We start from the raw sequence: 23,884 nt of genomic DNA, 5'->3' as shown, positions 1-23,884 counted from the left end.
ATGGAAGTTTGCTGAAGTGATTTGACATCATTAAATCAACTCACCCATGTGGGAAGGAGGTTTTTCTGATCAGAAAGCACATCTTTTGTTTCTCTATGTGTTTTTTTGTTTTGTTTTGTGTATATGTATTGTTGGGGTTTTTTTAATAGTTTTAGCCAACTGGATACAAGCTAAGAGAAGAAATTGAGATAATATATCTGGTGCATTCTGCTATTAAGGGCTGCTGTATGTTTTTTTTCTCTTCATAAACATAGGAAATTCTTAACTTTGTTGTTTTCAGAACATGAAACAAAATTGCTGTCTCTTAATTCGTTTTTAACAATTAATCTAAGTGTGTTAGCTTTGAACATACGCCTTAAGGGGTGCATACTGCTGAGCCTGGCTTTCAGAAACAGCTGAACAGACTTCTAGTCTGTCTTAAAGCTTGAGAAACAAACCTTCAGGATCCAGATGAACTTTTTGAGAAGTTCTGAGTGGACAGTGAAATAGGAAGGTTGTAAGTCACAAGATGTGAGTGAGAGGTTTAAGTTCTCTTTTATGGCACAAGCAGTGTAACTGTACATATTCCCCAAGGGCTCAGAGGGCAGGGGTGAGTCTGTCCTGAGAAGCCCTGTTGTAGAGCAGAATGATGCTATTTCGTACCTGGTAGATTGCAGGGCGATCCGGCCTAAATGGTTGTGTATGTATGTGCATGAATTGTCTTAATGTGGTCTTTTAAATACCTTTAGAAGTACAGTGAATCACATCTGGAGTGTGCCTGTAGTATATGTAATACACAGCTATCCCAGTTTCTTTAAAAAAAACAACAAAAACAAAACAAAACAAAAAAACACCTAAAAGCTCATGAATAAGAATTCCTAATTGGGAATGAAGAATTCTTAAAAGACTCCAAAAAAGAATGTGTTATCCTGACTGTCTGCATATTGATTGGTAAATGCTATTTTTAGGCCTTGATGTTGGAATTTAAAGAAGAGAAGGAAATTCCTAGATGATTACTATGTGTCTGATATGAAAGATGCCATTACTGTGTTGGTAGATTATGTAGGAATGTCAGTTAAATGCTGAATAAAGGAGGGTACTTAGTGCTGCCAAACAGCTGTTCTTTTCCCAGACTGAGAGCTCTGACCTCACATTCCATGCTGAATATGAACAGGGTCCGGAGACACTGAACAAACAGAATGAACAACGTGTTGAGATGATTTGACAAATGCATGTTTTCATGTTTATTTAAAAACTAAAACTTGTGCAAAACATATAATGGAAATTCTATTTAAGAATAAAAGATGTAGGTAAATACAAGTGGGGAGCAGGCTGCTCTGCTTACTTACCTACATGTTTTCGTGTATTCTGTCTTACTCTACTCCTAAGGTATTGCAAAACTTTTGTAATTGCAGATTTCTCTGATCTGCTCCTCACCATTAAGCCTGCTGCTTGTCCATAGACAGAAGGTGTGACCACAGGCTGTTAGTTTATTGTAACAGGGTGCTTCTCTTGCTTGGGTTTTTTGTTCGTTTGTTTCTTACGGTTAGGAAAGAGTTGAAAAGTGCCAGGCTATAAAGCCTCTTCCTGTGTGGTTCTGTTGTCTGTCATCTTGAAAGATGTTCCTCTCCATAAAAGAATGTCCTGTTGCGTGGGGTGCCATGCCACATACTAGCTGAATGTCATGGATCACGGTCCTGTTTCAGGCATGGGCAACAGACTGTAGGCCTATTTTGTCCTTCAGTTCCCACCTCAGGGGCTAAATCATGCTGGATACAGGAAATACAGGTCCTTAAGAAGTGTGATCTTTCTTGTTACGAATGGAGCAATATTAGATAGCATGCAGAGTTGTCCTTTGTGCCGCACTGTTTGAAAAATAATGATGGTTTTGGAGTGTGAGGTTTTTTTGTTTCAGTTAGCAGGCTATAAAACCCATACAAGTTCCTTGCCTTCTGTCAGGGATTCTGTTTTTCCAGGCATATAAGAACATAGAGCATAAAAACAGGCGTGCCAATGATGCAGTGTTTGTTTCTATCGATATCTTTGATGCTTTTTTTGGTATTTTTTTTTTTTACCAACAAAGCAGACCAAGAAAGAATGGAAGAGGCTTAGGGAGCCTCCTGCACCTATATACAGCTGTTACTTGTAGTTAAATGTTTTCAAGACAAGAATTTGACACTAATTATTCCAAGTTCAGGTGCTGTATGGCATGACGAAAATGAGTAGTCCTTTTAGAAGTTAAGGCTAGTGATTGGGGGAAAAAATGTTAGAAATATGTTGCTGGTATTTAATGCTGCTGCAGTTAAAAGAAAAATACTGTGATTTTCTAGAACCTCATGCATGATTATGATCTAAAGCAAGATTTTATTAATAAAATATATATTTTTAATATCAATATCTGATGGGACAGTTGAGGTTCAAGTCAGCCTGGAGCCTTACTGTCCCACACTGCTATCTGTCTCATAACTGGGAGTCCAAATGCAGTGCAATCTCAAAAGAGTGAAAACATCTCTTAGGAAATGCAAATAAATTGAATTGGTCAAAAAAATTTCTTACCCATTTTCTTTGTTTTTCAAGGTATGCCGTCTAACCTTAATTGATCCTTATATAAAAGGTTTCTGCATAAAAGTAAAAACAGATGTCAAAATCATGGCTGTTCGTGGTCCTATTTAGATTCAAGTAGGACGATTGCTCTTAGGGATTATTTGATTTATAGGACGATTAGGGATATACATAGATGAAGAGGATGAAGTTGCTGCCCAAACAGCATAAGCAGACAAGCAAAATGGTGGTGTTCTGACAAAAGAGTCTCTGTTGCTCTTCATACCTCGTAAAAGAAGGGACAGGAAAAAGGCTTCAGCAGCCTTACTTTGCAGTGACCTTTATTTCCCCTCACTGATTACTGTAGTCTCTGAGAACGGGCAGCACAAACTGTCTGCTAGCATAGAAAAGCAGGCAGGCAAATACAGTGCAGAAACACTGACTTTGTGGTTGTTAGTTTGTCATCACAAACAACTTCATCTAAGTTTTCAAAATGTCCTAATTCAGGAGGCAATGTGGGAAGGAGAAAGTGTGAGGGAAGCTGTGGAGTAGCTTGCTCTAAGCATTTTTTCCTCATTTAAATTCAGTGGAAACCCCACTGTCATCGAGTTCTTTGTGAATTAAGCTCATAGCTACTTTGTCGTGTGCAGCATTTTAATCAGGTCAGACTTAGAAATTTGTTAATTTACTCATTGTCTACTCAGCCATCGTGTCCTTTCTCTGTTCTAGCAGAACTTGAGCAAGCTGAAGCTTCATGTTTGTTTCTTTTTGTTTTCTCTAAAGGAATGCAGACACAGTTGCAAAGTAAGGCATAGGCATCTCGCTGTAGTGGGGAGTCTGCACAACCTTCTCTCTGAAGAGAGATTTCCCAAACCAGGCAAGGGAAGGTAACTGGCCAAGTGGACTAAGTTTGCAGGATTACTGGTGTGAAACTGTAACACATTCGTTTTCTTTCAATGAATGGAAGTAGTGAAGTAGGGATTCTCAGAAGAGAAAACATGTTGAGATGAAGAAACAAATGAGCTCATTGCCCATTTCCCTGTTGACACCATAGGCTGTAGTTTATGATAGTTCTCCTTTTTTCGTCCAAGGAAGATATGCAGAGACCTACTATGGCCTTAGCTCAGCTGCATTGAGAAGATTGTGAGGGGCCAAACACCATTGCAAAGTCATCATAATTCACTATTGATCAACTCAGCACAGGTGGGAATGCTGCTCTTTTGTGTATTTTCTCAGAGCTTACTTTGAGGACCTCTGCTAGGGTAGGCTCTTAATAAATGCTTCCTGATCTCATTGCAACCGTTTTAATCCTTGGTTGTTCTTGGAGTGGGTCCTTAAGCATGAAATACAAATTCATGCTATCATTCTAGCCCTGGCATAAAACACGAGTCAGCTACTTCAGCCTTCTGTACGTGGTTGTTAAGATTGTGACTTACATGATTGAACTTAGTATGAGTATTACTTCAGTAATTCTTTCCATAGTGCTTAGTGTAATAATACAGTTTTATTATTGAGAGGAGAGTGGGCAGAATCACAGCTTCCTGAAATGGGCTCCATATGTAGGAATCACTACAAGTCTGTTTTAAGTAGTTAACGTTTTGTGGTTCTGTTCTGCTGCATTTCTTTACCTTAGTTGTATATCTGCAGTCATTCCTTTATGTGCATTAAGAGCTCATTGACTACTGCCCGGAAATAGAATTGAGAATAATTTATCAAAGCACATTATATTTAGAAGAACTCTTTTTAAACTTTTCCATCCCAGAGCTCTGGTCTTTCTGTTGTTGCACTTATTTAATTTCCCCAGTCTTGCTTTGCAAGACACGTGGTCAATTTGCTGGCCTGTGTTTCTGATGGAAAGGTGGTGAAAACATATACCTTATATTTTCAAGAGGATGTAAATGAGGTTTGCACTATTGCCAGTAGTAAAAGAATGTACTGTTTTTGAGACACCAACATGAGTTGGGTTTGAGGAGCTCTTTCACCTTTTTGTTTCTCTCTTTTAAATTATATATTTTGAATAAAATAAACAGTGTTGCTTTAAATCCCTTCTGCACCAGCATCAATATTTGTAAAAGTTCAAGGACTAAAAACTTAATTCCCCTTCTTTCCTCTGTTTGTCTTCTTTTTTTCCTCTTGTGTATCCTATGCCATTATCCATCCCATGCACAAAAGTTTGCATCGTTGATCTCATTGGGGATGTTTAGGTTAAACTGAGCTGAGACCTTTTAATCATAGGTGATGAAACGGCAGGCTTATCCCACTGTCCTAGTTAGATGTCACCTTAGAACCAGAAAGCACCTTTTAGTTAGCAGTAAAGAGTCTCACTTCACAAATTTTGTATCACAAAGGTCTTGAGATATTTGGAGCTGTGGGCCTATCAAGATTGAGGGTACCTGTGGTGCTGACAGGTAGTTGCGTGTTGTATATCTGCCAGCGAATACAGATGAAAAGACTCTGAGGTTTAATTTCAGATGCTGTGTATGTGTTGACTTCAGCTCTCAAGTGCAGTTCTGTTACACCAGAACAAATTACTCCTTAATACTTTGTTTTCATGTGCAGTATGTGAACCCAGCTATATACTTCTGTTTTTTTTTCAGCACAATTACAGACCTGTTTAAGTATTAATACACCAGTAAATGTTTGGCAGTCTGTGCTTTTCTGACTCATATGGCAATTTGCAATTGACTCTGAAAAGTGTGAATGCATTGGAGCGAATATTATTGTCTTTAAATGTTCCAACAATTTTCTTTACATTTTAGTGAAGGAAATCTGGCCACAAAGCAAGTTGTTTTTCTTCAGAGACCTGTCGTATGGAATCCTGCTGTCCAGACACCAGAGGTGAGTAATGTGTTGATGGCAGCAATATTAAAATAATAAGTAAAAGAATGAGTAATTCACACAGTGGCTATATAGAGTAAGAAATGACTGCTTTCTCTGGGGGATGAGGCTGGCTGTGCTGCAAGCATTTCTGTACAAGTCTTAGGGAATTCCTAAGTGAGCTGCCTCGAATGCTGCTTCTGTTGCCTATGGAAAAGATGGCACTTTATTTTGACCTCCAATGCGTCTGGTTTCACACCAGTGGAAGAATACAAGTTCCAGGCTGTGCAAGGGATTCTGCAGTCTGGAGGTTATCAGAGTAAAGGAGTGTTAGTCATTGCTGTGTGAAAATGTGTGACAGAAATACAGGACTTAAAATGCCTGTGGCTGTACCACTGCAGCCCCTTGTCCCTTTTGAATGAGGCTGCTGTAATAGTGGCCTAGTTTTGAGGATTAAACAACTGATAAACACCACATCCCACTCAGAGCCAAGATCACAACAGTAGTGGCACCTGTGCTGTGCTGTATGAAGGGCCAGAGAAGGATAAACCGGTGGGTTCTTCTTTGCCAAGTCCTTATGCATCCCATGGTGAATTTTCCTTTTTGTTTGTTTTTCTATGGCTGTTGTGTCTTGAGCTGATCAACTTTCTTCTCCTGTAACAGTCTTCTAAGAAGCTGTGAAAGCTTTGTGTGTTTCAACTTAAGCCAACAGTGGAATAGAAACTACAGATTTTGTCTTTCGTGATTTTAGACTTGGATGTGATACCTACCCTCTTCTTTCCCCATCTGTATAAATAGTTCCATAAGTTTCTAAATAGCTGGAATTCTTATTTGATCTCTTCACCTTCTATTCAGACTGCTACCATCATCTGTGTTTTCCTCTGATTAGTGTTTCTAAAATACATTCTTCCTTTTTTGTTCTCCTCCAGATGTCTGCTTATCTCCAGCCTAACTTCCTTTTCCCTGTGTCCCATGGTAGTTTATTCTTCCAGACCTGGAAGAATGGCTTTCAGCTTGCACAAGTAAAATCCTGCTTTGTTTTTCATCTCCATCACCACCTTAATTGCTAGCTGGTTCTTGTATGCTGTCTGTAATTTGTTTTCCTGATCTATGAAACTGGAGCTAGTTTTTCCAACTAAGTGCGTGGTCTTCTGGTGCGAATATTCTTTCCTTGGTAGCTGCAAGCCACGCTATTTCTAACTGCAAGCAACTTGCAAAAGGCAGCATAGCTACATGACTCAGGTTAGAAGGGTTAAGACTGGATTCTGCCAAGAGACGCTGTAATACAAACCAGTTCTGTAAAAACATTCAGTCTGAGGAACTGGTGAGTCTTTGAGACGTGTTTGAAATGAAGAATAGAGGAAGCATTATGCTTGCTGTGTAAGTGCTGCTGCCTGATTGTGAGGTGTTCAGAAGTTGTTGGACCTTCGTGTTCTCTGTTTGTACAGATATAATGTTAACTGTGTTTTTGATCACTGCTTTACTGTAGTGGAAAGCCTTAACCTTCGATGTAAGCATTAAAATATTGGAAATAAACAAGAAATAGGTGATTTTGTAGCCATTATTTTGTTTAAAATCTGAGGAGACGTAGGATCTAAATGTGCCTCTTAAGTACCAGTGAATATTTCACTTCCCTGCCAGGAAATCTCAGTCTGATGAGGTCATTTTAGCGTGGGATAAAGAGGTAGTTGAGGCTAGAGCTGAAATGCTTAGCACAGTAGCACAGTGGGCTGGGACCACGGCAGGGCTTTGTCCCACAGGCAGTAGCAGCTCTTGGACCACTGTGACTCACCTTGTGGGGGCTGGCAGTACGTTGTGCGGGTGGCTTTGTGTAATCAGGGTTGGCTTTGTTGCTGCTTTTTTAATTACTAGATTGAAGCTAAAGAACTTTGTTTCGGTAAGAATTGAGGGAAATCCTCTGTTATCTGGTCTTTTATTCCCACTGGGTTCTCTTTCAGAGGAGACTGTATCTTATGTCCTCATGCCTCCTATCCCTGCCTTCTTGTATATTCATGGGTCTGTGCATTTTGCTCTGGCTTATGATTTATGTTGTGGTTCATACACCTCTAGGATTTAGAAGGGCCCCATTATCCTGATGTGTTCCTCATCACATACCATTTGCTTTTCTAAGAAACTAGCTCAGAATAGGAGACCTGATGCTAAACCACACTCACGTTTGAGGGTTTTCTTTTTTTCTTTATTTCCTTCAGGCAGATTTCTATCCTCTTACTGTGGCATCCAGGCGAAGTTTATTTCCTTCTGTTCCTCCTGGGGCAACAGTATTTCCCGTTGGTCTCATTTCTTGATGTCTCCTAACAGCTTCCCCTCAATACATTTCCTTTAGCCGCAAGGGCCATTGTTTTTACTGTTCCAAAAGGGTTTGGGAAAAACATTATAGATGTATAGGAGGAACAAAGAACTTGCCAGAGCGTGGCATAAACAGCTGTGTACTGGTTTTGTTTTGCTTTGGTCAGAGTCAGGCATGTGTGTTAGGCTTTCTGCAAACAGCTGGTTTTATCACGGGGTAAGACTTGTAAATCATTCCGGATCTGCAACGTGTGGCATAGGAATTGAGTATTGCTGAAGTAATTGGGTTTTTCTTTTTAGCATTTGCTTATGCTTCCTTGAATCTTGACCGTGCTATATCTTTTGCGTCGCTCTTAAAATTTATTTACATTGGAAAGACAAGTATCTGTTGGGATTTTTCTCCAGAGGGGTTCATAATTTAAGCCGGTGTTAAATGCTACTTTATTTAAAATGCAGTTTGCATTAATTGCAGACAGATAGGTGGCTCACTGCAGAGTGTTTGGCTTTTTTTTTTCCTACATAAGCTAACGTTTAAACATTCTCCTGTATTTCAGAAGAAATCCTTGAGGCAAGTTACTGGGGAGGAAAAAGGCAAAGCTGCTAGCAGAAGTGTTGGATTAGACGCTGGTACTTCTCACCCTGTAGAAATTGGACAACCACCTGATGAGTTTCACCTGTCTCCTTCTAAACAATGTTGTATCAAAGAGGCCTCCTCCCAGTATGGCGGTTTCTCGGGGTTTGGTAGCAGCGATGGAGTATTAAGGGAGCTGGATGATGGACAATTTGACCAGGAAGATGGAGTCACTCAGGTCACATGTATGTGATCGAGTAAGTAACTGCATCAGATGGACATGTACATAATTCAAACAAATGTAAAAGAATGTACTACTTTTAATGCATTGGTGTAAGCTTATGACTTTTCCCAGACTCGTTTTGTATTATTGCCTGTTTCTTTGTTATGCTACTCCTACTGTAGTAATAATACTACTGCAAAATAATTCGGCTTCCTGTCTGTCTTCACTAGAATAACTACCTGACTGGGTGCTCTGCTGCTTGTTGTTAATGTTTTTAATAAGCAGGGAAGCAAAAGCTGCAAAAAAAAACAAAATGACAGTTTGTGTTCTGTAAGAGAGAAAGGGATGTGGATGTTGAGCTTTTTCCACAAGCTGGAGGACTGGTTATTGCCTTTTTCTATTTACTGTTTTTTAAGACTGTTGTAAATATCGGTGGGGAGGAAAAAAATGAAAAATGAATTATCTGCATATTGTTATGCTTTCACTTTACTTTTCACTAGTTCTCACTTGCTCTGCCTGAGCTCAAAAGCCTGGAGAAATGTAAATCATACACTAGAGGGTTAATTTAAGCTGCATTCTTCCTGGTATGTACAGACTTCTGAAGGCTGTAGGCAGACATTGGTTCCTGTAATACAGCCTCACCTATACAGGATTTGCCAGGGTTCCATGTTCCGAGCTATCTCAGTATATAGCTTTGTATGTAAAAATGGCACGATATAACATAACATAGTATGAGTGGAAATGCAGAACCTTGCCACTTAAGTCGGGTAACTTGCATTCTATGAAGTCGTTTGAGGGTCTGTATATGAAACACTGACAGCCAGGTGCACAATGATGCTGATGATGTACATAGAGGAAGAAGTAGACAATATTAGATGAGACTTGGTACAAAAACGCTGATGTACATGCATATTTAAAAAATACCTTGCTAACTGTATATCGCACCAGGTAAACTATATCCAACTGCATCAAATACCGTAAATGCTGTTCAGGGGAAAGATGGAAGTTCCTGGGATTCCATCCTTACTGTGGGCATGAGCTCAGACAGGCTCTTGTAGGGAGAGGCGTGCGCAGGAATTGTTTCGGTGCTGCTGTCTTGAAGTTGCATTTGGCAGTTCAGCTTCCTTCAGAGCCGGTCTGCCTCTGCAGCTGGGAAAAGGTCAAAAGCCACAAGAAAAGTATTCAAATTTCTTTTCTTTCCTCAGATCAGCGTTGGCATTTTGACATAATACACTATAAGTTGGTTACTGCCTGCGCTGTCTGTAAGAAGTTATTACTAATGGAAATCTGAAACCTTAGTTGTTAAAAAAACATAAAAGCAAAGCTGGAGAGAAATGTTCAGTGCTATTGCAAGTTATTTCTCCAGGGTGACAGTGATGGCTTTCTCACTTGTGTGAGATCTGTTGTGGGAGCTTGAAATGGTGTTGGAGTTATTTCCCAGCTTTACTGTAGAAAAGAGCAACTCTAACTGTTGGTGAGAGATGTTTTCTTCTCCCTGTCCACAACTGGAACTGGAGGCAGCCCATGAATTTCTCTTGTTTTCCTATCGTGCGTTGCTGACAAGTGCAGCTTCTTTCTCTCATTTGTGTTTCTTGGCAAAAATGGTGGCGGTCTGGCAAAGTAGTTGTGAATGTGACTGTTGTAAGAGCCAAATCCATGTCGCTGGAGTAGGAGGAGCACCGTGCTCAGTGCGGGTTGCAGGAGGGCTGCAGGAGAACCTGGGGTAGCGGGCACAGTAAGAAATGCAGCCTTGTCGAGGTCTCTTCCTGCTTTCCCACTGGCATCTTGAGGTCACAGATGTGGTGCACAAACCTCACATTCATCCCACTGGGGACAACATACAGGGGATCTCCCTGCTAAAGGGGAGAGTGGTGGCTGTGTGTCATGTCCCCCCCCTGTCCCACCCTGTCCCCCCCCCCCAGTTGTCTTCTCATGCAGCCCGCTGAGCTGTGGCCCTGGAGGAGCAGTCAGCTCCCCTATGGTGCTACACATGGAAAATCTGTCTCTGGCAGAATGCTAAATAATTTCAGCGTATTAAAAATGGGGTAACAGTTGGTCTTCTGCAACTTGGAATATGATGCCGTACTCCTGAAAGTATTTGTCAGAAGTTATCCAAAAAAGCCCACAGTACTCTCAGATGTGTGCCATTAATTGTAACTGCTGGTGGTTCTCCATACAAGTCAAACTTGTAAAAAGCAGCATAATTTGGTCCAAAAAACCGGCAACTCTCAGTACCCCACGTTTAAAAGCTTGTTCAGTGTGTGTCTGAAAAACTACCCCTTATAAAGGAGTATCACAGTAGTTAACAATAGTGAATCTTACAACTGAATTGCTACTATTTATGTGTTATAATATATAAAACACTAACTTAAATGCAGTTACTCCTTCTGGAATGCACTTATTGAATAGAAAGAATCATTTTACTTTAACTGAGGTATTTTCTTCCCACCAGGTGGTGAGAATGCAGAAAACTCCAACTAGTATCCAGATGCTTTTTCTAAACAAGTTTTTCCCATATGATTGATGGAGTATAAACACAGGAGATTCCATTTTTGCAGTGAGAGCAGTCTGGATGTCCCCCAATCTATTCTAGAATATTCCCACTTGTAGCAAGAGAAGCTTTTCTTAAACTGTAGGCTACTGAAAAGGAACGTGGCTCTGTTTCAGAGCTGCGAGCGCACTTCAGTCCTCGCTCTCGAGTCTCAGTAGGTTTTGACTGTGCCACAAACTTCTGTAAATTTATTGGTACGTAAATATGGCAGATTTCTTCTCTGAACTCATTTAGCAATGGCTATTCAGTTAAGGACAGAATGGTTTACTTTGATTGGGTTTATAATGCCATTTGCCTCACAGGGCACGAAGTCGCCCCTGCTGCACAAGCATTAATCTAGATTGTCTTCCAGTTTTGTCTTCAACCTCACAGGGCTACATTTAGGTTCTATACTGCAAACAAACAAAATACAATTCTTCACCTGGAAAAAAAGTTTCCTGCCAGATTGACGAGAGAGATATGTGTGAAGGGAGTGGCATGGAGAGAGCAGCAAAAGATTAAGTTTCTCAGCACTTTTAAATACAAGAACTGAAGGGAATCGTGGAAATGGTAAGTAGTGAGGTTAGAAACAAATCAAGTATTTATTCAGCTGGCTGTGCAACTCCTGCTGCAGGATGTTGTACGTAAAGCTTCATGGATCTAAAAGGTGACTGGAAAAATCCTGAAAGGAGAAAAAACCACTCAAATCTCTTTGAAAGTCACTGAACCGCAAGCGTATGGTCGGAGTAGTTCTTACACTTGTTATTCTTCATCCCTGGGATAGCTGGACTGAGTAGGACCATTGTAGAAGGGTAGCAGAGAGTGGTCTCCTGCTGCAAGACCTTCTTTTAAAAACAGAGGAAGAGGTTTGCTCGGTCCATATGAGGAGTGGATGTGCGTGATCTGACTTCATGCACTGGTTGAAGAACACAGAATAACCCACCTGTCTTCCTAGGACACGGACACTGAAATATCTGAAAATGCTTCTGAAACAAACGATGGCTTTGGGAACTTGTAATGACAAAGAGATTTTCCATCTCATTTGAGGAGGTGAAGAGGAGAGGGTGCATTTTCTGTAGAGGGGATTCTAAGTGAAGCTATGTGGTTTTTTTATGCTCTTACAGAAATAAGAGCATTAAGGTGTGCCGTTACTATTGTGAATTACTAGCACCTTTTTTTAAATTCAAAGTTGGTAAAGCAGAAGAGCTGTGAGGGAGGGTAAGACTGTTGTTAAGTTCCCTTTAAATGCTCCTACTATAAAAATTCTTCACCTATACATAAGCACAATGCTTATTCATTTTACAAGAATGTATTTCATGTATCTCATTATCTTATGCCTTTTTATTGAATGAATTGTGAATCAAATTTGAAGCATGAATGCATTCTCCGACAAAAGAAAACACAAATTTATTCTCCACTGTGGCTTCAGCTGTGTTTAGTAGAGTCCCTTACTGGTATGTGGCAACACAAATGCCCCAGAACTATTAGAAAACATAGAGATGGAAAGCCATTAAGGCTGTTCCTAAACCTCTGTGGAAGACTGTTTACAGTTCAAGTTGTGTTTGGACAGGAAATACTTGTAAGTCTTTGCAAACCAGGAGGAGTAGTCTGTTACAAACAAAAATGCTGTGCCCTGCTTATAATTGTCACAACAGTTTTTTTACATACCTCATCACCTGCAATAAACTGTTGCTTAACTTCTGTTTCTGGTCTATAAAATACGATGTTTTTTGTGTAATGTTAAAATCCTTTTTATATTTCTGAGAGGAAGCTTCTCACCATTAAAAGCACTTACCTAATCAGCTACCGATGTCTTAATTATATTTGTCTCACCGGCATTAATTCCATTAGATCAGTGTATACCTTCCTTCAGTTATTGTTGCTGGCTCTTATTTGTACATACAGCGAAGCTTGCTAGAATTTTAATTCTCTATTAGAAGTTAATTAGCTCTTTCTACTTAGGATGTTAATCTGGAAGCTTAAAAAAAGGAAAGTTCAGGTTGCTGTTATGACAGTTCTGTATGGGTTGAATCATGGATTTATTTCAGGATTACGGCCTCTGCTTGTGGTAGGCCGTTCCATCAGTGATGCGCTGTGCGTAACGCTGTGCTTATTTGGGTATTTGAAAGGTCCTTTCTAGATCTGTGACTTTTGAACTGTAGAACCAACATTGAGAGAGAAATAAACCTTAAATCCAGCTTCTAGATGCTTATTAGTATTGTATTTATCTACTTTTGGAAGAAGAAATACAACTTCAGCAAGCACACCTCGTAGCAGAGATGGGAAGCACCAACTTTGCCTTGGAAGCACTCGGTTGCCTGCGTTCTTGGACAACGTGAGAAATGAGAATCACTAAAATGTAGAGGTATGGATAAAGTAACAGTTTAATTTTAACCGTTGGTTTGTTTACAATATATTTCAAAGACAGTCTTCCATTTCCCTATTATGTAGAGTGTAAATTAAATCTGTTAATGTATTTAACGAGACAAACCAATGATTTTCATAGGCGGAGTGAAGTTTTATGGTACCATTCAGGCACATGTGTGTACACAGTACTCATGTAAACAATAGCAAGGGAAAATACAAGCAGTGTTTCACTTAAGCCGTATATAAAATCAGCTAAAGAGAGCAAGTCAATTTACAGTGCAAATCTGAATGAGAATCAACAGGATTAAAACTTCCAGAGTTGTGTTCTGAAGTGAAACTCTTAAAGCGTCAAAGGATGAAAAGAGGCTTAAAACTTTAATGCAGTCCTGAGCACCACATTTTCTTCAATTGTGTAGAGGAAATGTAATCAGTAACACAAGTTATGTGTTTTTGCCTGCCAGTCACCATGACCAATGTAAGCATGCGGAGTGACTGCACAGAACCACACTGTGAATGGTCCTACAGCAAACTGTACCAAAACTGAATACATTTTACCATCTCCGAAATACGGTTGTCTTCCTGCCTGTAATACAAACTTAGTATACCTGTTTGGTCTATACAAGGCAAGTTAGAATTGACTGTATAGACAGTAACTAAAGCTATGTTCACTCATACAACATCTCATGCAATAACCCTGGTGACAGTTAAATACAATTATAAGTGTGAGACAAAAGGGCTGCTGAAGAAAACAGTTGCTGAAGTACTTCATAAGCTTAGTCTCTTTATTATCTCATAGTTAAAATTCCCTTTACATCCAGGTGGTACAGTTGCTTGAGGTGTGCTTGATTTGTGTAAAGAAAAATAGAATTTAAGGCATGTTTAGTGTATTATGGGAAAACAATATTAAATAGGTGAACTCTCTTCTTTCCAGGTAAGCATAACTTAGAAAACCAAGGACAGTTTACAGAAACTAGCTTAGTTAGCCCATGCTGACCTGCATAAAGAAATAACAGAGCCCCCAGCAACTTCCAAGAGAGATGACTGGCTACCTCTTCAAACAAATAAGCAAAATTCATTTAACGTAAGAACACCACTAGTGCTTTTATACCCTGCATTCATGTCCACGTGGCAGTACATCTGTCTGCTATATTCATCTCTAAAACATTTAATTCTATCATTCTAGACAAAACACAATTAAGCAGCACTCATGGAAATTGTCAGTTATTGCAAATCTGCAAATGCAAATTGAAACAAACATCTCAAAGGGAACAGAAGCATTAGTCCCAATCTTTCTGTCAATATAATCCAGGTGAACAAAGAAAAATTAACATGTACTGAAAATACGATGAACTCTTACAAAGAGTCGGGTTCCATTTTTCAAGTACTTAGGTGTTTTTTTTCCTAAAAATACAAGTAAAGGCTATGCTAGTGTGGGTTATGTAGCATAATGAGACTATCTGTGTGAGGTATAATCTGTAAGCCATTGCCATAAATATAAACAGGTATAAGCCATTGAGTTCACGTTGCTTTTACCACAGTTACTGTGAAAGAAATTGTGGAGTGCAGAACAGCAGAAGCGTGCTTTAGCAGGACAGAAAGCAGCCCCTGCTGCACACCAGCCTCCACTGGTAGCAAAAGAAAAGACCAGGCTGAAAAAGGAGGTTAGACATATATCAATAATACATCTGTTAAATATCATAGTAAAATTATCCTTTTGGTATTACTAATGCTATAGATGCTATTAGTGTTTGGATAGACACATACAGGAATATGCACAACCAGAAGTAAATCTTCGAAGCCGTCTTAAAAAAATAAAAGCTGAATTAGGAATAAGCTACATTGCAAAGAGCTTCCTGCACAATTCTCTATTTAAGGTGAAAATCTCTGAACTAACCTAGCTACTGCGTTACAAAATGGCTTGCTGTGTAATCTTAATCTTGCTTTTCTCCCCACCCCATCTGTCATCTTCAGGATTGTGATTCAATGATTGTTTAGCAGCAATTTTAGAGAACTGTAAATTCTTTTATTAACAGGCATTAAAAACAGGTACTACTACTTTTATTTAAAAACCATGAGTGCCACATTGATGAATATACAGCTCATGAATAACTTAAAAGTATTTCCCATATTAAAAGGCAATGCACACAGCATACAAAAAGTATACTAAACAAAGCTATGAGGATACGTGATTGAAGTGTCTAAAATGATATATACAGTACATAATTTTTTTGTTTGTATTCAGTATAGGCTTCAATACTGTCATCCCCATCATGCCTCACTCTCCCCTGACACTGAATTTTGCACTTCTTCTTCCAAAATTGGTACAATCAGGTTATCCTTGGACATCAGATTATACTTCATCACAAATTTAGTGAACCGGTGACACAAGAAAGTTTCATTCTGGAGATGAAAAAAGGGATAAAATATATACAGAGAAGGAATATTTTAAACAATCGAAGAAGATGTAATTAAACTGCTTTTATGTAATTATGTAATGGATGTAGGAGCCTTAGAAACAAGTAGCAATGCTTAAATGATAAATTTATATTACTTCTTATAACACATCCCCTTTACTACTCAATTATAAGCTTGAACTTCGGTTGGCGTTTCAGTTCATTGATTAAGTCATAGCTCAATTTAATAGTACTTAAGGAAGAACCTATCAAAATAACACCATAGTCCTGATCTACAATCCTGGAAAGGATTTTAAGGTATTAAACTCCTCCTACGTACGCTATCCCCACCAAGATGGAACACAACCATTCCACGGCTGTTCCAGCAACTTGAAGTGGTTGGCAAACGTCTCCTCCTCCATGCAGCTATCTCCGCATCTATTAATTTCTACTTACTGGTTAAAAAAGCCCAAACCCGTGCAAGTGCCACTCGTTTATCTGCTTTTATGCAGTTTTATAACTATAATCCTTTAACTGGCTGCATAACGCCTACCATCAGGAAATATATATATTTCTGTAAGTGTTCTGAATACGTCTGGGAATCTTTAAAAGAAGATGATGAATCTGTGTTGCTTGAATAAAACCAAGGAAAGGATAACCAACTGGATATATTAACTAAACAAATTACTTTTCACTTGTAACTTTATAAAACACACACACGCCTTCCTTTGTGTGATTTAGTCCTGAGACTTAAATCACAGCATGGAATTTCAGTTCTTACAGAAGTATATTATCTACTGTAATGAATACTTCACATCGGTGCAGATCTTCTGCTAGTGCTAAAAGAAGGCAATACAGTTATCACAGCTGTAACTTCAGCAGGTAACTGAACTGTTCAACTACTTACTTCGTATTCATCAAATATCTGCCGATGATGAAAATAAGCATGTGAAAATATTCTGTAAATCCTTCGGCACACAGATCCTAATTTGGCTACAGAGGATTCCTTTATGCTAACCCTGCAAGCACCAGGAGAAAGGTTACGAAACAAATCTACTGCAATGACCAGTGAAATACACATCAACATTAACTGTTAAACTATACTGTGAAGTTACATACTAAATTTTACAGATAAGCCTGCAGTTGCTTATTTCTGTGTGAATAATAAACACGTTGATGCAACTTGCACATTAAAAACTGCACAATTTGTCTGTAGTAGAGAAATACCTGGTGGGGGCTGGATTTCTGGTTTCTACCAATGAAAAGCAAAGTGAAAAAAGACTTCCAGCTGTACCTCCTTACCAACAGAGGATTCCCAGAGAAGCACCGTTTTGATTTCTCTGGTTAGGTTTCCATGATCCAACATGGCAGGCTGCCCACTGAATAAACTCAGTGTGCCTTCTGCTGTCCCACACTGGACTGCTGCTGCTTTCTGGGGATTTTCAGTGGAGTACTATTATAAGTCCTCCATCTGTTTTAAGTCCTCTTACTTAGACTGGCATTCCACTGGAAGCCTCATAGCAATACCAACAAATATTAGGAAAACAAACAGTTTCCACTTAAAAAGCACCCCTGTCAGTTCCAGCTGATGGCAGACTGTTTCAATAGGCAGGAATTCTTTCTTGGCTTAGAAGTGACAGTTACTGTACCAACACTGGCCCATTCTGTAGGACTTCTGATGTTCTCAGCAGTATTCCACAAAAATGGTATTACACGTTTCTATGTGGTCTTCAAGTGTTTAGGTGCCATCTACACCCCTGCCACCTCTCTGCTCCCAAAAGAAAATGTTTTTACCTGCTGGGGAAATACTTGTTGCTATTCAGAAGACATGCAGCTCCATCCAGTGTGTGTCTCGTGTAGTCTATAGCAGGACACTACAAAATACAGCAAGCACATAACTTATTTGAAGAAAAACAATTAAGTTTCCTGATGCTTTTAATAAATTAGTCATTTTTATTCCCAGAAGTGTCTTATAGCTTCTCTGAAGGTCTGGCTACATTTCCTTCTCAAGCAGGATGTTGCTTTTCTTAGTCTTACAACCCATGTCAATTATTTCAAGAGAAAAGCTACTATGGAAATGTGATCATGTGCACGAATAGTGAATTTCATGCATCTCCCTAAGTAACACCTTATAATGCAAACGCATACTGGAAGTACACTACAAGGAAAACCATTCCTTATGTCACAGCTGACGTGTTTCTCACATTGTCAAGCTGCCAGACTACTGCTTTCACATCTTATCCACAAAGAGTTACAAATCAAAAACAAAAACATGGAACTGCCCCTAAGCATAATCGCTGTTCTTAACCTTGTCAAAGAAAAACAAAAGCATAATTCTAGATAAATATATAATAAGCCAAGGCCTGTCTCTGCAATCAAGTATGTGCAGAAGGAAAGGACAAAAGCCAACGTGACAGGCAGAGAGATCAGCAATGCCTGTCCATTTTGCCACCCCCTGCTTGCAGAGGAATGACTTCTCAGTTGTAACTTTTGGTCAGCGGTCTCTCAGGGTTGCCTCACCCACTCCCTGACCATGAGGCAATAGCTATCAACGTGGAAAACAGCAGATGACTGATGTTCAGAGATAACCAGTATTACCTCCTCTTCTCTCTGACTGCAAACAACACCTAGATAGAATGCTGTCATTCTATCTCTGATACTGCTGTAGAAAGCAGCTCCCTCCTACCTTCTCTAAACCCACTACCAAACAGGAAAGAATGAAACCTCAGGTGATAGTTCTTAACCCACAAAAGCTCTCAGCTTGACTAAGAGGCCAACTACAACAGTCTCCTCACGAGCAGTGAGGCATAGAAGAAAAACCTGACATCAATAGGGTCAGTTTTACACAACGCATCCATACCTCTTTGGGAGTTTTATGAGCCGCACAAAGAAAAATCCATTGTTCAGTTGCTGTCATCTGAGTACATGTGTCTGGGTGACATTCACTCTGTTAAAACAATTGTTCAGTTACAAAAACCAGTTTCAGTTACCCAACGGCAACAAAAATCAGATGGTCTTTTCAAAACTCTTTCTTGTCCTGTCCACCACCAAAAAGAGTTATTTGCTAGAAGTCTTGAAAACCCTAAAAAACCCTCTTACCTGAAACCACTGCTTAAGCAATGTATAAATTCAGAAGAAAGCTCTGCATCAAGTCTCTTCCCCAGTAAAATATAAAAATACTAAGGAAAGAATTACCTGAAGCTTGACAGCTAGTCCATTGAGCTCAAGGCAGAATTGCCTAAAAAGGAATTTGAACACAGCAGCATCAAAATCAAGCCATTTGTTTTCACACTGGACATACTAAATAGAAACAAAATGATACATTCTGATCTTCTTAACAGATGTTAACATTTTTTTTTTGAAATGACTGTTGTAAAGTGGAAAAAATAGAACAAGAAAAACATCATACTTTAAGAATACCATCACATAATGTCAGCTGGTGTGACACTTGAAAAATCATATGTGCAACAGGCTACGAATTAACACACTATGAAAAGACTACAAGTTGAGAGAAACAGAATGCTTACCAACCTATCTTCTTCAGTGACTACAACAATTAGATTTGAATTTTTACCTGACAGCACAGGCTAAATTTCACAATTTTGTGGAGGTGTTAAAGATATCAACCTCATTAGGGAAGAAATACTATTTCACAAATATAGGTTTTTAAAAAGTAATTAAAGAACACTTTGAGAAAATTAAGAGCACAATTTGCATATGTGCATCACTCCATCCTGCTGAGATACACATCCTCCAAACCGGTTAAGTACCCAAAGTACCACCACAGATGATCAACAGTGGGACACTTCTAGAAAAGCAGCTTCCACTACAATGTGCCTGGAAGTGCATTCCTTAACTTCTTTAAGGAATTTAACCCCCCCTCCCCCCAGACTACAAAAAAATCTGAATAATATTTTCCAGAAGTGACGTGTCTATAGTGAGAAGTCACTTCTGTGAATCTAGTATGATTTTCACTGTATGCCAAAGGACAAAGAAAACGAGAGCCAAGAGGTTAGGAGGCATGAATCTACAGTAACTATTCTTACTTGTGAAAATATATGCAATAAAGCACGTATGTTGAACATCATCTTTTCAATTACACAGAGAATGGCAATGTTTTTTATTTCCTTACTGTAAAACTGTAAGAACCATAAGACACAGCTACTCCTCCTTTCTTGCTTTTAAAGCATATTGTCCTGCAAGTTCCAGAAAAAAAACACTGGAAGTATCTGGAAGAACGGAACTTGTATTCCCAATAAGCAAAGATGAAGTACTAATGACTCTAGGAGGAAGTCCTATGGAAATTCATGACTATTTTTGTATGTCAGAAAACCTGTGAAGTGTTTTGTGGAGTGAAGGACAAGTCTTAAAAAACATTACATCAAAGAACATTATAAAGAACAATAAATTCAGAAAATTACCTGCTACAAAATTATTAAAATATTTAACAGAAGAAACACCAAACTTCATTTACGTTGAATATGACACGTTAAAAGCAATAAAACCCACTCCTGCTATCAGTGAACAAAACACAGACTCAGGAAACCACGTTGATGAAGATGAATTCTTACCTTAGATGTTCATACTTCCATACGCCCTCATCCTGGCCCTCAGGAGGTTCAAGGATCTTATCAATGTTGGAACAGTCTGCCCTTATGTTTTGCTGGATGTACTGAGGTGGGGGGGGGAAGAAACAAAAACTAGATCTTGTTGTCATTACAGTAAAACAATATATTTAGGACATTATTATGCCTTCAAGAGACTTACTTTCCCAGAGATAAAGTCATTTTCTATTTATTTAGGAAGTGATGGATATGCTAAAAAGTTAAAAAGTAGATCGTTTTTTTTTTTAACACCTGTAGTGGAAATGCTAAGTAATGGCCTGAAGCAGTGATTGAGCAGCTGGTAGAAGGCAGGGCCAACACAAGGCTGCGCAGGTGCATGCAATGCAAAGCACTTTAGTGACTGGAAGGGGTGGAGCCAGGATTCACCCCTTCCCAGGCCTCATTTAAGGGTTGGCAGTGGAGGTGAGAGTACCTTGCTGGAGATCTCTGTGTACCTGTGTCCTTCTTTCTTTGTTTCTGCATCCATGGCTGCTGCGTATGGGCTTGTTCTCATTTGCTGCAGCTTACGGTTGTGTCACCCTGCTATTACTGCTGTGCTTCCCACCACATTTCAGCATTACACAACCCCACTATTTTCTTGTATCTGATTTGTTTAAACCATACTTGAGAATTCTAGCTATTTCCCCACATCCAATTAGTAATTACTTCATGTTTTTAACTTTATGAAATTCACTCTCTTATAGAAACACTGTAAGCAGACAAATACCATGCCATGATGCCTTTGTTTTTCTTTTGTTTGTTCACTTTTTTTTTAAAACAAGAAATAGTAAAGTTGAGAAACTGAGTTTCCAGACAGCGTTTCAGATAAGTAAGAGTACCTGCTGAACAGCTAATGTACTGTCCATCTCCTCAAAGGACTCATCAGGCCAATTGTAGAAATCCTGTTGAAGAAAAAAAAAATGACACCAATTGAATAAAAAGAAGGGGAGAGGAAGAAAGGCACGGCACACTTAAACGTGAGGGCACAAAGATGCAGGCTTAGTTCATACAATTCCAGGAAACTACATCTTAATAGAAGCAGCACACAAACTTGGTGTGACCATGGTGAAGCAGCGCTTGGGCTCCTAATGTGCCAGTATTAGAACATCTCTGACTGGATGCACAGTAAATATCACCTCTTCCACACATCTTGCTGCAGCCTCTGATTTTTATAACAAACACTTGCAGACAGTGTCCATTTCACAAGTTACACAACGTAAGATTGGGAAAATAAGAGATCTATAGAGAGCAGCATTATTGAATTGGCACTAAGCTAAAAATTCCAGTATTCCAGTAATAACACCACTGACAGCACCTTCTGCAAGCTGACACCACACCACAGAGTTGGGTCTGTGCTGTCTTGCTTTGGCCCAGCCACTGTGCTGCTGCACACCTGGGGGTAACAGCTCTGCCAGCCCACAACACTCAGTGCTGCCAACAGCAACAACCTCCTGAAGCCTCACGTCAGGCCCAGCCACACATCAGTGTCCTGCAGCAGTTTTCAGCCAGTGTGAATACGGTAACCCCAGAGGTACGGGATTTCTAAGTCTGCATTTTCTGAATCTCACATTCAGTGCTACTTCTGGGAGCCAGAAGCATTACATGTTGGCCTCCTGCTGCTGACCTCATGCTACAGTGACTCAGAGAAGGCGTCCTCCCTGTGCAGCTCGGCAAGCTGCTCTGTGACAGCGTGAGAGAAGAGCGAGCAGCCAGTGCTTGGATGTTGGGTTGTTGGATTTACACGCTGTAGGGCTATGCCATAGCATCATATAGAATTAAATACGGTCACGCACAAAAGAATTACCTCCTAAGTTCTTCAGCCCACATGAGTTCTGCTATATATTTCATAATTTGACTAAATGCAGTTGTGTATTTCTCAGGTTACCCAGCAGACAAGAAGCAGAAGGCAGGTGCTCCGTGTCCTCCAAAGGTTAAGCATGCACAGAACGCAGCACAGCACTGCGCACTGATGCACCTCTGGATGTCCTGCCAAAGGCTAACGAGGGAAAGAGACGCGTCCTCCCACAGCACTGTACCATTCACAGCCCTGCCAAATGAAGACGACCCCCGCAAAGGCCTCATGGAGGGTTCGCCTCGGGAGTAATCCGAAGAGGACCGCAGACGCCCGAGATGCGCCCCTTCGAGGCGGCCTCGGAAACGCCGGCGCGGCGCGGTTGGTGAGCAGGAAGCGGCTGACAGCCGCGTTACGTAAGGGCCGCCCGGGCCGGGCCGGGCCTCCGCAGGGCCGCGGCTCCGGCCTGGTGGTGCCGCTGCCGCAGCGCGGGGTGCCCGGCGCGGACGGGGAAGCGCGAGGCGGAGGAAGCCCCGCTTCGCCCCGGTGCCGCCGGGTTATTCGGCGACGGAGCTCAGCGGTCCGCGGCCGGGCGTGGGCAGCCGTACGGAGGTATCGCCGGCGTCGCCGCTCCCCGCGGCCGCCTCAGTCCCCGGCAGGACGGGCCCCGGCCCGGCCGCGCGGAACAAAGCTGTCCCGCGGAGCTCGGCCGAGCCGCTAACGGCGTCCCGGCGGCCAGCCCGGCCCCGCGCCTCGGCGGCGGCACCGCCCGCTTCCCGGTTTCGGCCGCGCGGCTACGGCGCCTCACCTGGGCCTTGGTGCCCGGCCTGTTCCGCCTCAGCACTGCCGTTCCCTCCGCCATGACCATAGTGACAGCGGCGCCAGGACCCGGATGTGGCGGCGCCGGGCGGGGCGGAGGGCGAGGGGCCGGCGCGAGCGGCTGTTGGGCGGGGCGGGGCGAGAAGTCTCGCGAGAGGCGCTGAGGAAGCGGCCTTCGGCGGCGCGCTGGGGCTGTGTGGGCGCGCGGGTAGGAGGTGTCGGGTGGGCGCCGCTCGGCTCTGCCCGTCCGAGGTGCACCGTGCCGAAGGCTGAGGTGTTGTCGCCGCAGCAAGGGGTTGTGGTGGGACAGCAATGAGCTGGGCAACGCGCAAGTGATGAAAAGCGCGGAACCGTGCTGTTCCCCGCCTGGGTGTGGGCACCAGCCCGCCCCGACTGTATGTGGGGGAGCAGGAGTTCCATGTGGGCGCATCTCGAGAGGCCCGGTGCCGCTCGCTCTGGTTACTGTTTTACCGGTGAGCCGCAGGTCAGTCTCACTGCCCCGAGAAGAAGCTGTGCCCCACAGCGTGGAACTGCTCCTCTCAGCGTTTTCTCCGGGGTGAAGTTAATAACAGTAGGAGTAACTGCTGTGCTAGTGAAGGGTATGCGGGTCATGCTGCGGTGTTAGATCTTCTGGGATCCTGCATTAATTTTTTATGAGATTGATTTATAATTAGCCAGCCCCAAAGGAACTGCAATGCTAACTGTTTCAGTCCCTCATAACGCAGCCTTGTGTTGTTCTTTCTTTGCTTTTTAATCAATGTCAAGGTTGAGCTGGTATCTCAAGCACAGAACAGGGGGAGATGTGACGTTTTCAGTTGTCCCTGACTTCAGTTTCATGGACACCTTGCTTCTGAAACGCAGATAGATCTGGCTGAGAACAGACACCTCTGTGTGAGAAATGCACCCACCCCTTCAGTTTGAAACTGGCTCACTTTTGTGGA

The 23,884-nt window shown here is 41.3% G+C and overlaps 2 protein-coding genes across 6 annotated transcripts in view; one reads left to right on the top strand and one right to left on the bottom strand.

The window, feature by feature from the left end:
- The window catches only part of RFTN2 (raftlin family member 2), a 28,843-nt gene extending 16,071 nt beyond the window's left edge, over positions 1 to 12,772 (top strand). For 3 of the 5 annotated variants that reach the window (NM_001397851.1, NM_001277422.4, NM_001397853.1), the window contains 2 exons: positions 5,280 to 5,358; positions 8,199 to 12,772. In NM_001397851.1, coding sequence (NP_001384780.1) covers positions 5,280 to 5,358; positions 8,199 to 8,468 — 349 coding nt within the window. In that variant the 3' untranslated portion in view covers positions 8,469 to 12,772. The remainder of the gene's footprint in view (positions 1 to 5,279; positions 5,359 to 8,198) is intronic. The other 2 variants (XM_040703410.2, NM_001397852.1) reach the window with 2 other exon arrangements.
- Positions 12,773 to 13,334: 562 nt separating this feature from the next.
- Positions 13,335 to 23,018, bottom strand: MOB4 (MOB family member 4, phocein). The gene is made up of 8 exons (NM_001031557.3): positions 22,933 to 23,018; positions 21,172 to 21,234; positions 20,300 to 20,400; positions 18,924 to 18,966; positions 18,589 to 18,675; positions 17,523 to 17,602; positions 16,636 to 16,747; positions 13,335 to 15,735 (listed from the first exon to the last, which is right to left on the bottom strand). The coding sequence occupies exons 1-8, from the start codon at positions 22,990 to 22,992 to the stop codon at positions 15,604 to 15,606; spliced, it is 678 nt and encodes a 225-aa protein (NP_001026728.3). The 5' UTR covers positions 22,993 to 23,018; the 3' UTR covers positions 13,335 to 15,603.
- Between the last annotated feature and the right edge of the window lie 866 nt (positions 23,019 to 23,884).

This window comes from Gallus gallus, chromosome 7 (genome assembly GCF_016699485.2).
Source record: "Gallus gallus isolate bGalGal1 chromosome 7, bGalGal1.mat.broiler.GRCg7b, whole genome shotgun sequence".
In the NCBI taxonomy this organism is placed as follows: domain Eukaryota; kingdom Metazoa; phylum Chordata; class Aves; order Galliformes; family Phasianidae; genus Gallus; species Gallus gallus.
The sequence above is the reverse complement of the archived record's forward strand: the minus strand, read 5'-3'. Positions and strand labels throughout refer to the sequence as shown.

Coding starts and splice junctions, on each gene's coding strand:
- MOB4 (NM_001031557.3), bottom strand. CDS start 22,992: ATGGTCATGGCGGAGGGAACGGCAGTGCTGAGGCGGAACAGGCCGGGC. Junction 21,235..22,932: donor GGCCGGGCACCAAGGCCCAG/GTGAGGCGCCGT, acceptor TTTCTTCAACAG/GATTTCTACAATTGGCCTGA. Junction 15,736..16,635: donor AGATATTTGATGAATACGAA/GTAAGTAGTTGA, acceptor TTTCATCTCCAG/AATGAAACTTTCTTGTGTCA.